The following is a 13,614-nucleotide window of genomic DNA, read 5'->3' as shown; positions in this document are numbered from 1 at the left end:
TTTTTACGTGGCGAATAATTAATACGTCTTTCCGATATCTGAGGAACAAAGGCTCGCCAGGTACAATTGTTCCTTAAATTAAGTCTTAAAATTGGTATAGAGAGAATTAATTGATTGAAATTTTCATAAGCCATGTCACGCCATCTGTGAAATAGGTATGTAAATGCTGAGAGCAACAGTTTTCTTATCCGTCCTTTCTCGTTAGTTTCGCTATTGAACGTTAGATCGACGCTTACAATTTTTTGTCCCAAAAGAATTTGTTGCATAATCTGTTATCATTATTAATTCATTTTTTTTAAATAAAAAAAACGACTTACTATAACTCATATGATTAATTATTATAGATAGTTGATTACGGTTAATTGTGGATGGAAAAATACCAATTACTTGTATAGTTTCATTTGAATCGGTTTGGTATTTTTGGTTAAATGTCTAAATTCCGGTTAATACTTGCTCGGTAAGTTAATACGAATATCTGAATTTTTTATTTTGTTTATTTATTATATTAATGCGTATTGATGCGAAAACATTTGCTAAAAATAAAAAAATGTGTTTTTGAGATTTTACGATTATGAGTTAATCAGAAAATGGCAGCGTTGCGCCTAGCTTTTGTTTCCCAAGGTGGACGTTGGACTTTCACAGAAACTGCGTGCATCCAAAGTAACCGTCGTTAAATTTTAACAGCATCCAGGTACAAAGTTAGACAGTTAAAAACCAGATGCGCCTACAGAAAAATATTCAAAAGACTTGTATTCAGTGGTGGTCCATGGTTGATTTAAAAAAAAAATCATTTTAGAGAAATAGTAACGCCGTGCCTCGCTTTTGTTTTTCAAAACGTATATCAATTTTCAAAAATAGTTCCCACTCCTAAAAAGAAATCCTCGATCCTAGAAATGGCTGTTAGAAATCACAATATTATAGATGGTTTATGGGAACAGTCTCCCATTTTTCGGTATTAAATACTTAATATTGATTACCTTTCGTCTAGGGAGATTATTTATGTTTATGTCTGGTCCTTTTCTGGCTACGTTATGTTTTTATTCTTGGGTCCCATGTACCGTTTCTTCTTTGCATACGATGTATGTATAATAGTGTAGTCAGTCGTCGTCTGTGAGAGGTTACGGAATCATCTCAACCAAGCACTTGATTTCTTAAATAATATACTAATAGTTCATACTATTAACGTGTATCATTTTGGTCACCTACACCCTGCGTGGTTTATTTTACCAATAATGGCAACGTCGTTCTTGGTATTTGTTTTTTTTTCATGACGGACATTCGAATAAACTCATGATGCTTCTCAGATAGGCAAGCCAAATCGAGTGACAAATTATAAGACTCAAGGATATGCAGAGCAAACTTAGATAATAACGGACAGCGACGCGTGGAGATAAATTTTATTAATCGAGGATCGAAGGAAACGCGAAGCTTGGTGTTTTTTTCGATAAAATTAACGTCAATTTTGACAGGATTGCCCTCGCAACTTGATTGAGCAATGTTGCCGGATGAAGTAAAAAAAATATGTGATTAATAAGATGTATTGCGCATGCCCAGAAAAAAAAATCTATATATTTATGATATGAAAGAACTCCCCATGAAGTACGAGTTTATTTTGTTTGTTACATATATGACTCATATTTGTTTAAATTACTTTATGATTAAGTAACCCTGACGCTTATAAATCAATGGGGAATAACCATTATATGGCAATGGCTAGCTATAAAAGAACCCACCTACAAAACTCATTCATTACCCAGTTAAGCACCCGTATTATTGAGTTGTGCAGAATGACGCGTTTAACCGTGCCCATTATCCCCATGTGCTTGATGCTAGGATTAATTCTCATAATGAGTCCTAAATCGACCCATGGATTCGCACTACAATCACTTCCAAAAGGTACGTAATAACTAAGAAAAAAAAGTGTGGGAATTAATAGTCAAACCGCTGCAGCCGAACGGTCCTCCTGTGGTCTACTGTGCATTTCCAAAATAGTAGCCATTATCCCTAAAGAAAAGTGTGACTGCGCACAGGTACTGAAATATCATGGCCGCCTGCCAAATTAAGTGGATCTTCAAAATGGCAGCAGACAGTTGATGTGGGTGCCTATTCTAAAAACGTCACACCTGTCAAATCAACAAATGCTGCCACTTTAGATGTCAATGCCGCCATCGTGAGAGGGTGCGAAGGACCTTATTTGTTTTAATCGTTTTTTTTATTATTATATTTGATTATATTTTTTGTTAAGAAAAATTTGATTTTTTTTTGGTTTTTAATAAGTGAATATCAGGACAATTAATGGTTTGGAAGATTCTAGGAGCACCATTATTGGTCGATTCAGTGTGGTTCTCATGGTTCCCTCGACTTCAATTATCGTCTCTCACACACCTTTTTTTCCGCGCAAATGCGCACTCATGCGTCCTGAGTATTTTAGCTGACCTGGAAGGCGCGCTTTCCGAGTTTTCGAATCGTTCTGCATCTCTAGAGAGCTGCAACGAAAATCGGTCTTAACTGCGAAATGGACCTGTGAGAAATGACGTGTTTAGCTTTTGTTACGGTTAATTAGATTGTTTATAAGTGAGCGGTAAAGTTTCGTGTTTCCACTGCACTTTGGATGTGGGCGGTAAGTGTGCACCTCTCCATTATTTCATTTTCGAGGTTTCTCCCTCCCTGAGAGACTCGTGTCAATTTTGACGTTTCGGTTGAGCTCTTCTTTGAGCCTCGAAGAGCTTCTGAAGAGAACGAGGGATCTCTCGAGAGAAATGAGGCCGGAAACTAAATGGTCACTATACAGGGTGTTTCAAATATTTGACCAATATTACGCAGAGACCTACGTAAGAAGTTCTCAGGCAACAACAATCCGGCACCAAAGTATTGAGTTTTTGAATGGCTATTTTATTGAAGAGAATTAACTCCTAAATTTACTCTCGTTAAGGTCCAATTCCTAAGCAGTAGTTAAGGCTAACTGTCACCTCTTTGTAAGGGAATAAAAGTCAGTTCTCGCGTTCCCTCTCACTTGAAATTTCGGATTCTTAAGAGGCGGTTTTCTTGGAGTTAATTGACTCCAAAGTTTGTGGCAAAATTTGGCGTTTTTGACATTTTCTTTGAATTCTTGTGTCGCGATTTTTGGAATTTTTTTTCATTATTTTTAGGGATTTTTTGGGACTTTTAAAAGCTCTTTTACTTTAATATTATGCTTTCGCGATGGTTGAGAGGTAGCAGGAACTTCTGTGAAATGGGTGATAAATTTAATTAATTGTTTTTTTATGCTTTCAGATGTAAAAAAATATCTAGGCATTTGGTTACACCGCTGTAAATCTAACGAGAAAAATATCGAAAAACTCTAAAATGTCACAACATAAATAAAAAAGCGAAAATAGAGATGCAGGGGCGTCTTTGAAAGAGCTGATAAATCAATTTAATTGTATTTCTAGACGTAAAAAGAGCGACTTAACTATTTGAGTACGGCATTGGAAACCGATCGATCTTAAAAGATAGGAAAAATCCCAAAATAGATTTTAAATAAATTGAAAATACTTTTTACCTTAAAACCACTAATCTTAATCAACATTCTTACTTATCAATCTATGTTGGTCCTGGAATTGATAATGAAGTCCCATTGATTTCACTTATCACAAATCGCGATGAAACATTATCTTTTAATATGTGGAGACGTGATACGAACAGGTAATTTGCCCTCTCGTAAATATTCAAAAAGTTCAGATATTTTAACCGGCTGCAAAGAACCAACTCGTGAATCATGTCGCAAGTTGAAATATTTGACGTAAACGTTATGAGTTTTTAAATTATTTACAAAATGGTACTAAGACAAACATAGCCACTTTCGCATGCTAATAGTGTAAAGGTGTTCAGTACAATGTATACAGTGCGTCCGACGTAATCATGGGAATCTCATACACAGATAGTGGTGGAGAGCTGATGCACAAAATATTCGATGTATGGATTGGTTTAGATTTCCTTGTTTGGAACATCCTGTATAAATTTTAGTGTATGCCCCTGATTTTTGTCATCTCAACACTTTTTTAAAGAGTCTTGAAAAAGCTTATCTGTAAATTTTCCATTGGCGTAAGTTGTTTCTCAAGGCGTAGCAATATATTTTTAATTTTACAGAAACATGTTTTTATTTATTTAATTCCCTTTTTTTATTATATTTAACCTACGCCCCTGATTTCCGTCATTTCAACATCTTTAAAAGTTTATTTTTAAGTCATTAATTGGCGCAGGTTGTCTCCAGAGGCGTAGTCATTTTATGAAAAAATCATAAACGGAGAGAGGCGGAGGATTGATGGAAACCATATTGAATTTTCCTATGTGGATGTAGCCAATTCTTGTTTTGATAACGATCGTATGGATTGACTTAGATTTCCTTACTTGGTACGTCTCAAACACCACTGATTTTGTCCAGATTTAATCTGCATTCAAGCCAATTCAGTGCATTGACACTAAAATTTATATGGGTTACGTAATTGATTGTTTTTTACGATATATTTAAGTTATTAGCGTCACTTGTCCTCAATATCCGATTACCCGCTGTTATGTAATTAGATTAAACTATAATCACTTTTTCAGTCTTTAGAAGAGGGAATAAATAAAATCTAGCTCTGTAGCCAGCACAGGAGGTATAAAACCAAAGAAAGGAATTAATTTAATCACTATAGGGATGCTAAAACATTTTTCTAGCCTAGACAATTTTTTGAAAGTTGAAATTACAAAGGAACATGGTTTACTCCACTTTTTTGGCTATATTTAGCGTGCGCCCCTGATTTTTATCACTTGAAATTCTTTTTAAACTATCTTGAAAGAGTTTATTGGTAAATTGTTCATTGGTGTAGGTGGTCTCCAGGAGGTTTTTCTTCATTTTATTCCTTTTTTCGTTATATCCAGCGTATGCCCCTTAGTAAAAAAGATTCCAGTTATCGGCCCTAATAAAAAGTTAACTTGATTTTTGGCACCTCGGTAAGAGGGGCGTAGCACCACCTATCAACTAATTTGAAACACATAGTTTAAATGAATTTACCGTACCTAAAAACCCCCTAGGAGCAATTTCAAACATGCAAATCAGAGAATATGAGACTTATTCTCAATTTAAAAAATCAAGAAAATTGCCTTGATACCCTGTAAAACGGAAACAAGCAACTTTTATATAAAGCAAGTTTATTTAAATCGCTCTATTTTTTTACGTCCTAGCACCCAATACTCATTTGTACCATCGTGTCTGGGACACCCTGCATGAAATTTAGTAGCAACTCCGGTATATTCAATGGGACATCCTGTATATTATTTGATTTTTAGGTTCACTTTTGATCCTTTTTCCTTTTGATCATTTGTGCTTGCAGTTACCTCTAGCAGTTTTCGGGCTATTAATACATTTTTTTTGTTGAGAATTAGACCCCTAGAAAACCTCTGTTACAATGTGATTTCAAACTCGCAAAAAGCAGACATCTTACAGACTGTCCCAGAAAGGTCTACCAATTTGCTCCATGTGGAAAAAGTTGATCCACTTTGCACAGGATGACTCAAAACTAATGCTTTTACGGTTAAATATTAAACCTGCCCAAGGTACGTCTTTTTAAATAAAACACCCTGTACATTAGCAAATGCGCTAAAAAACGATTAAATTTACATTAAAACGATGCACCATATTCCTGTACCTGAACGATCATCTTTCGCTAATAAATTCTGTTTTGTGTCATTTCTAAATGTTGGATTATTTTGGCACTTTTGCCGGAGGTATCGAAAATCTCTAGACTGCCCTAAAAAGGGTGATTGCTATGTTATTATGGCAGTCATCGAATTAAGTTTTATGACAATATAATGACTTTTATATAACATATAACATTTTCTTGGAACCTCACTGATACGCCACTGACATTTCGATTCGGCTACGAGTAACGACGCGGCAGTAAAAGTGTCACTTTTCCGCCTGGTTGGTGAGAAACGCAGCGTGAAAAAAAGCTTTTTCACCAGTAAAATCCGCAAGGAAAAATTATTTCACAGTATTTTTCTGCCTCCGTAGATCATATTTCGCATGTGCAGACTCCCCAAGATGCTCCACAAAACTAATTTTCGCTAATTCCAAAACAAACTGAAACACATCATGTTTGTAAAACTACTTAATTTGCTACGCAGTCACTTAATCCCGTTTCCACTCGGACTTAATCAGATTATCACCCCAGCGAGTCCACATGAACCCAGAGGCATGGCCGAAGGGGGGGCGAGGGGTACATTTATCCGATCTATTATCAATTTTTTTAGGGCTAAATACCTCCATATTCTGACTAAATTCAAGAAGCGCAAAAACTTCAAAAACGCTTGAAGAGTCGGTATATTTTTAGGCTCTTGAGATTTGGCGTTTTTACGATAATTTACTGGTTATAAATATCCGGAATACTTCCCCATTATCATGTCAGTGCTAATGCAATGCTGAGGCTTAAACGTCTCAACAATATCTCTACACTAAATGGAACATTTGGTAACTGTGCAATAATTCCTTGGGTCAATATTTTCGAGAATTTTTAATCACAATTTGAGGCTACTTGGGATTGAGGACAGTTGGGGAAAGTTTAAGGTAAGATGGGAGGGTTAAGGCTCGATCGGGCCTGTTTAAAAAAAAAGTGTTCTTGAGAGAAATACTCTACGCCTATGGATTGATAAAAATGTCGCTAAAAAGATTCAGGTGCGTGCAAAATAAATTTGACGAGTTGTTTTTTTTTTCTACGAATTTTTAGCATTTAGAATAACATTTTTTTTTGGCATTATACTTTTTCCAAAGAGGAAAATTGCTAGCAAGGGAAATTTTCAAGATAATGATAGTTTAGCATAAGTCAAGTTTGAACCGAAAAATGGTGACAATTTTTCTCAGGTCTTTACGTCTCTCTAAAAACCATAATCGGTCTTAGCAAAAAAATTTCAGTGTCCTAAAAACTTTGAAATGAAATTTCTCGATGGCAGAAAAATGGAATTTTCCATGAACTTCGAGCAGATTTGAACATTTGAAAAAGGCACTTTTCTACAAGTTTTAACATCTCTGTCAAAATTAGAAAAAATGTTTAGCACCTCGAAATTTAAATTTCTCAAATAAAAAAAACAGTTACGGAGGTGTCGGACTCCTAAAACTTTATTGGCGTACATCAATAATTATTTCTCGGAATTTAGATTTTCTCAAGGTAATTTTTGACAAAATAGAAAATGTTTAATTTCCAAGCCTTGTACACCCCTGGTTTTCGAATCATCTTAAATTTCAAATTTCCCTAGTTGAAGCAACAGGTACAGAACCCCTCACTCGTAAAACTTCATTGACGTAACGCTACAATTATTTCTAAAATTTTAGATTTCCTCAAGGAGAGCACCGATTTAAGGGGAAAATTTTTAATGTTCAAACCTTAGACGCCTCTGGTTTTCGATTCATCTTAGACTTCAAATTTCTCAAATTGAAGCAAATGCTCAGAGCTCTCGATTCATAAAACTTCATCGGCGCAACACAATAATTAGTTATGGAATTTTAGATTTTCTCAAGGATATTCCTGATAAAAAAAAACACACCTACTTCATAAGCTTTGCGTGCGCCTCTGGTTTCCATTCCTACTAAATTTGAAACTTCCCAATTTGAGTCAGTAACTACAGAGCATTCACTTCATAAAACTTCATTGGCGTAGCACGGAACTCTGATTGACATTATTTAGCCTTCGAAGGTAGAATTTAGACGTGGCAAGTCTAAATACCTGTATCCAGGCAATGACCCCCATCCAGCACCAATCGAGGGAATTCCTTATCAGACACACTCGAGTGTTTACGATATTGTCACAAATGGATTAATTAGCAAACACAAATAGATACAGAATGTATGCAAAGATTCACAAGTACGGTGGTGATTTACACGCAAATCTATACGGATATCTTAATCCCATCCAAACGTAAGTCAATTAGGTGTAGGAATTTTCCAGATTTTATGGATCGCTATCTGTTAATTAGGCTTAATGAGAAAAGTGCCGGAATGTGGGCAGTAAGAGCGATGTTTGCTATTTTTTCATTAGGCAAATAGGTATTGGGATTTTATGGGTAATTGCGTTGGCATACGCTCATAAATCTAATTTAATGTAAATATCTGGAATAAACTGGCAAAGCCCCTGTGGTGTGTGCAAAGTGGTTATAAATCGAATTGTGGCGGCGAACATTAAACGAATCGTAAATGGCTCATTACGATCGGTGTTGTTAGGGGACAAATTAAATATTTTTAAAAGGTTTGCGGGGCCAGACCTTTAGAGGGATGGGCTGAAAACTCGTTTCCCACGCCCATCAATCTCTCATGCAATCATGCAAATTGATTTGGGTTGCGTGATACTGTGAGGGGAAAGTTCATTCGGTTAGGCCTAAAATACAAGTTTTCGCCCTGACAATGATTGAGGAGCAGAGTGCCCTCTTCCCATCCCAATAACGAAGTCGTCGTCGATAACATACGGATCACTCAAAACATTTTATTTTGAGACGCGAGGCGAAAGATGCTTTATATTGTTTGTACTTCACATACTAATAATGTGATGCATGTGACACAAAACAAACAACCAGTCTGGGTTATTTACGGCCACTGATAATTGCTCCAAATTAGCTGTCTAAACATGCAGGAGAAGTCTGATTTTATGCTTTAAATTACTTATAAAACGTTGTGTTAAGGTGCGGAATCGTGGCGCAGCCCATAGGATCCCTGAACCAAACCGCAATCTCCTCAAAACATATTATTAAATGAGGGCGTGTCTTAAATGGCTACTCCACAGAGGTGTGGCTCCATCTCTCCATCCCTTAAGAAATTGGTCAAAATTCCAGGTCATGCGGCGTATGGTTCTCCTGTCAACCTTTATCCTCCTCAAGCCAGTCTTCCCCGACTCTCTAGTCAGCTTCAACCAGTTAGAGCCTTATAGCTCGTACAATTGCTCCATTTACTCACACGAGGACGACTTCGAGGTACACTGCTACGGTCAAGGCCTCACCGGGATCCCCTCCAATCTCAACTCCAGCCTCAACAAACTGATCATCTCCACCACCAAAAACATCTCCACCATACACAGCAGGTCCTTGGATCCTTACAGGATACGGTTGCAGGATGTGGTGTTGTCCGATCTGCCCAATTTGAGAGTGATTGAGGAAGGGACGTTCGCGGATATTCCCAATTTGAGGACAATGTGAGTGATAATGGTTTGGTTTGGGCTTGTTATTGTTTACTTTTTGCAGATATATCTACAAAGCGCCGCACATAAAATTCGTTTATGGGCTGCTGAAAGGGGTTGTCTCAAAACATTTTAGATCGCTGTAAGTTATTTTTTGTGTTTTTTAATTAGAAATGGTAATAAATATAAGAAAGCAATTTGAATTCCCGTTTTCCCCTTAAATCGACTTATTTAGGTCCTAATGAGCAGTAAATTGTGTGGTGTAATGGGTGATAGGTTGGGTTAGACTGTTGATAGGTATAGAAACGCCCATGGGAGTGGCTAACACCTTAATCTGTTAGGAGGAGGGACTTATCGCTATTTGCGGGATGTGACCCGTACTTCTAAATATATATAGTATATACTTCTCTGGCAGAGAAGAGGAAGCGCTTTCTCTGATTATTGAGAATTACCCATCAGAAGCCAACGTTCTGACTTATTAGGGCGTGGGGCATGTCACAGTGATGGGGCGTAGCCTATTTTAAGCTCCGCCTACTCTTAGCGTGGTTAATAAATTTCATTCCAAATAACTTTATTCTATTATAGCCGCATTCTCTATACCGGTCTGCATGAAGTGCCAGAGCTCTGTTTCCTGCCATCAGAGAATCCTCTATCGCTATTGTAAGTACTTAGTAAGTATATTGCATTTTTCAAAAGCAACACGTCATGAAAATTAAAAATACAGTGAAAAGTTACATGTGTTCATTATCTTCTTCTCGAATTTATTTCAGAGATTTGGATCACAACAAAATCGAGAAATTGTTCACCAACTCTATTAAAGTTTCCGCGCATCAAGTGTAAGTAAGTTTTGAACCGCTACTAGATGGCGCAGTGGGCTGTTTCCAGCTTTCTCTTTGAGCTTGATTAAGTATACATTTGAGAGATTTTTTCTTTTATAGAACACTGAATTTCAACGAAATATCTGCGATAGAAGGCTACGCTTTCAATGGATCTCAAATCGGGAAACTGTAAGTGGTAATTTTTTTTTTTTGTTATTCAATATGAGCATATAGACATTTGATACCTCTATATTGAGATCTGAGCCGTCTCGTATTTCTAGGCAAATTACGGCAAATCCGAAGCTAACACAATTGAGCGAATTCGCTTTCAAAGGGCTGATGAATTTGAGGGAGCTGTAAGTGATTAAATGTCACAATCGCTTTATTTGTCATTGATATCCGTATATGCAGGGATTTATCAAAAACGGCTATTAAAACTTTGCCCTATGTCGGATTGGACATGTTGGAGGTGCTGAAAATACGGGATACTCCTTCTTTTCATACCATTCCCAGTCTCTATGATTTGCAAGTATGTATCATACCGGGTGTTAACAAAAAAATTGTGGAAAGATTTAAATATAATTACTTTGTTTGACTCTCTGTATATTTCTGGTACAAAAACTTCTTTAATTAAAAACCAAAATAGAGCCTCAAAACTGCGATTTTGACCCATCCATTCCACTGCTGCGCATTCAAATACCCGAAACAGCATGCGCCCATCAAGCACGCCGCCTACGAGGAGAGCATGCGCCAAACCTGCCTCAAAAGTCAGATATCATTCCAGACTAATTACAAAAAGAGAAGATCTTTGGCGGATTTAGATTAGTGAGTCACCTCTCAATAAGCAAAATTCTCCATCATGATCAATTCAAAAATTTTAGCAGACCGCAAATGATTTTGAATCGAACCCTGCTTAGAACCTCAGAGACCACTCAGAAGCCTTTGATCGGGCATTTTATAGAGAATGAAAAGCCCAGTGCGGATTATTATGATGATTCTATGAATGAGGACATGGGGACGTTCCACTCAAGCCCCACTGCCATCAATACTACCTATATTGAAATTTTATGTGGGAATATTAATTTCAATTTGCAGACTGTGCAGTGTACCCCGGAACCTGACGCTCTGAACCCCTGCGATGATATTATGGGATTCACGTGGTTACGGAACTCAGTGTGGTTTGTGGTCATTTTGGCGGTGGTGGGGAATATATCTGTCATCATTGTAATATGGTTCAGTAAGACCGAGGTAAGAGTCTCCTGTCACTCAGTTTTAACCTTATAAATTAAATTTTGTGGTATTTAAATCTGGTAATCTAGGAGGCCTTTCCAACTAATTTCAGATCAATGTGTCAAGGTTCCTTATATGCAACCTCGCCTTCGCGGACTTGTGCATGGGACTGTATTTGCTCTTAATAGCCGCCATGGATTTTCACTCAGTAGGGACTTATTTCAACTTTGCTTATGACTGGCAATATGGTTAGAGACCGGTAGTGAACACGTCTATCACCATATTTTTATATCTTTTTTTTACCCAGGAATTGGGTGTCAAATCGCAGGCTTTCTTACAGTCTTTGCAGGCCACCTTTCAATTTTCACCCTGACAGTGGTGACTTTGGAGCGATGGTTCGCCATTAAATATGCCATTGATCTAACCAAACGCATAAGGCTTGCAACTGCAATGAAAATCATGATCGGGGGATGGATTTATTCTATTGTGATGGCCATGTTTCCCTTATTTGAGATCAGCAACTACAGCAGCACCAGGTACATCGTGTTTTAAAAGAACTGGATGTAACAAGTAATTGCCGTCATGTTGCACTAAAATTGGACGTCATAAATTAGTGTCTCGTTTCTTAATTGTGGGGTCAAAATTGTAAAAAATGAGAATGCTACGTCCAGTTCTTCAAGGGCTTTGAAATTTATAAAGTTCAGTTCAGCGTTTTGTGATATGATTTCCCATTTTTAGTATATGCCTGCCAATGCAGGTGAAATCGCTTTTTGATAAAGCTTATCTCTACAGCATATTCGTGATCAATGGCTTCTCTCTAGCGCTCATTGTGTTCTGCTACGCTCAAATATACCTGAGTTTGGGTTATGAGACTCGAAGAGCTAGTCATCATGGAGAAATGACTATTGCAAAGAAAATGGCACTGCTAATTTTCATTGGTGAGTCGACGCTGTTTGACAACATCGCCTTGTCTTATGTCAATATCTAAGTTGTCAGTTTAGTTTCTTCACTTCATAAGTTTTTTTTACAGATTTTGCTACATATACTCCAGTAGCCTTCTTCGGCCTATGCGCATTGGTGGGGTACCCCCTCATCAACATCACAAAATCCAAGATTTTGCTGGTGTTCTTTTACCCCTTGAACGCGTGCGCAAACCCCTATTTATATGCTCTGATGACTGCTCCCTACCGACACGATCTCTACATAATGGTATCCAAGTGTGTACCCTTTTTGAGTCAGAGTATTTGCGATGTTGCCACATTTTTATTTGCAAGACTTAGATGATTTTTTTATATTGATCTGTTTTTCTTCTTTCTTTCTATTTTATTCTTTCTTTTCATATTTTCTCCTTTTTTAAACGTATTTTAACTGAATTTAATTAAAATTAAAAGAAGATTTATTTCTTCACATTTCTCATTTTCGTCGTTAAATTGTTTCGCGTAAAAAGCTAAGTCATGATGTCTTATTCAGGTGTGGCTTGTGCAAGCAAAAGGCGCGCAAATACTCCAACCGAGACGAGGTAGTCCCAACGACCAGACCTTCTCCCCTTTTGTTCATTAAAGAGGAAAATAACTCGCACCAATGTTGCAATAACAATTGCCAGAGAAAACTCAACGGAAGCAGTGGTAGCACTGCCAATACTAGCGTGTAAATCCCTTGTTAGACCAGTTAAATCGTGCTCAAATATCTATATTTCCATAAGTCTAGCTCAGTACAGCGCAAATGGAGCTGTTAGAACAATACAATAGCATAGGGAGTTAATAGGTGCTTTTTAAATGGCGAATCCGTGAGACAAAATGGCGTCCAAAGCTATCTGCGTTAGTCCGACATCTTATTAAATGTTGTCATGAAACAATGGCAGGGGAAAAACTCAGTCATTTTGTCGCACTAGGCGCTTTCGCCACAAGAACATTTAAATCTGAGCACTCCTATTGCGCTCAATGTATAATATGGAATGAACTTCGTTTTTTTTCAGTTCAATTTATTCGTTCAAAAGCCTTCTTTTAGTCTTTAATCAATAGAAATAATAACTATTCCTGATCATTCCTTCATTAATGTGATACTTCTTTTTAGTATTAATTATAACATTTTTTACATAGAAATAAGATACAAAAGAATACTTTTCTCAGATTTTTTGAGATTATTTTTAAGGTTTAAATGTAGGCTAATCATTTTATTTTTAATATTTAAACCTATAGCTGCGTGAAAGACTGTAAATGTTAAAAAGTCGATTATAAATATATGGAAAAGTTAATAAAAGCTTCAGCACATCAATGCGAGTAACTTCAGTGTATCTGGGGTAGTGCAGCAGATATCTGGGGTGGCGATGAGGTAATGCACGGTCAAAAAAGTTATTTTTTTAATTGTCACTAATGACATTAATAAAG

At 36.9% G+C, this 13,614-nt stretch overlaps 1 protein-coding gene across 1 annotated transcript; it reads left to right on the top strand.

Annotated features, from left to right (window-relative positions):
• The first annotated feature begins 2,474 nt into the window (after positions 1-2,474).
• Positions 2,475-13,506, top strand: LOC136410911 (lutropin-choriogonadotropic hormone receptor-like). Its single transcript, XM_066393276.1, has 15 exons — positions 2,475-2,620; positions 8,839-9,194; positions 9,244-9,321; positions 9,765-9,839; positions 9,950-10,015; positions 10,118-10,186; positions 10,279-10,353; positions 10,409-10,526; positions 10,644-10,822; positions 10,879-11,245; positions 11,340-11,475; positions 11,535-11,763; positions 11,966-12,165; positions 12,258-12,444; positions 12,698-13,506. The coding sequence occupies exons 1-15, from the start codon at positions 2,612-2,614 to the stop codon at positions 12,876-12,878; spliced, it is 2,325 nt and encodes a 774-aa protein (XP_066249373.1). The 5' UTR covers positions 2,475-2,611; the 3' UTR covers positions 12,879-13,506.
• The last annotated feature ends 108 nt before the right edge of the window (positions 13,507-13,614 follow it).

Source organism: Euwallacea similis, chromosome 9 (genome assembly GCF_039881205.1).
Source record: "Euwallacea similis isolate ESF13 chromosome 9, ESF131.1, whole genome shotgun sequence".
Lineage (NCBI taxonomy): Eukaryota > Metazoa > Arthropoda > Insecta > Coleoptera > Curculionidae > Euwallacea > Euwallacea similis.
The sequence above is the reverse complement of the archived record's forward strand: the minus strand, read 5'-3'. Positions and strand labels throughout refer to the sequence as shown.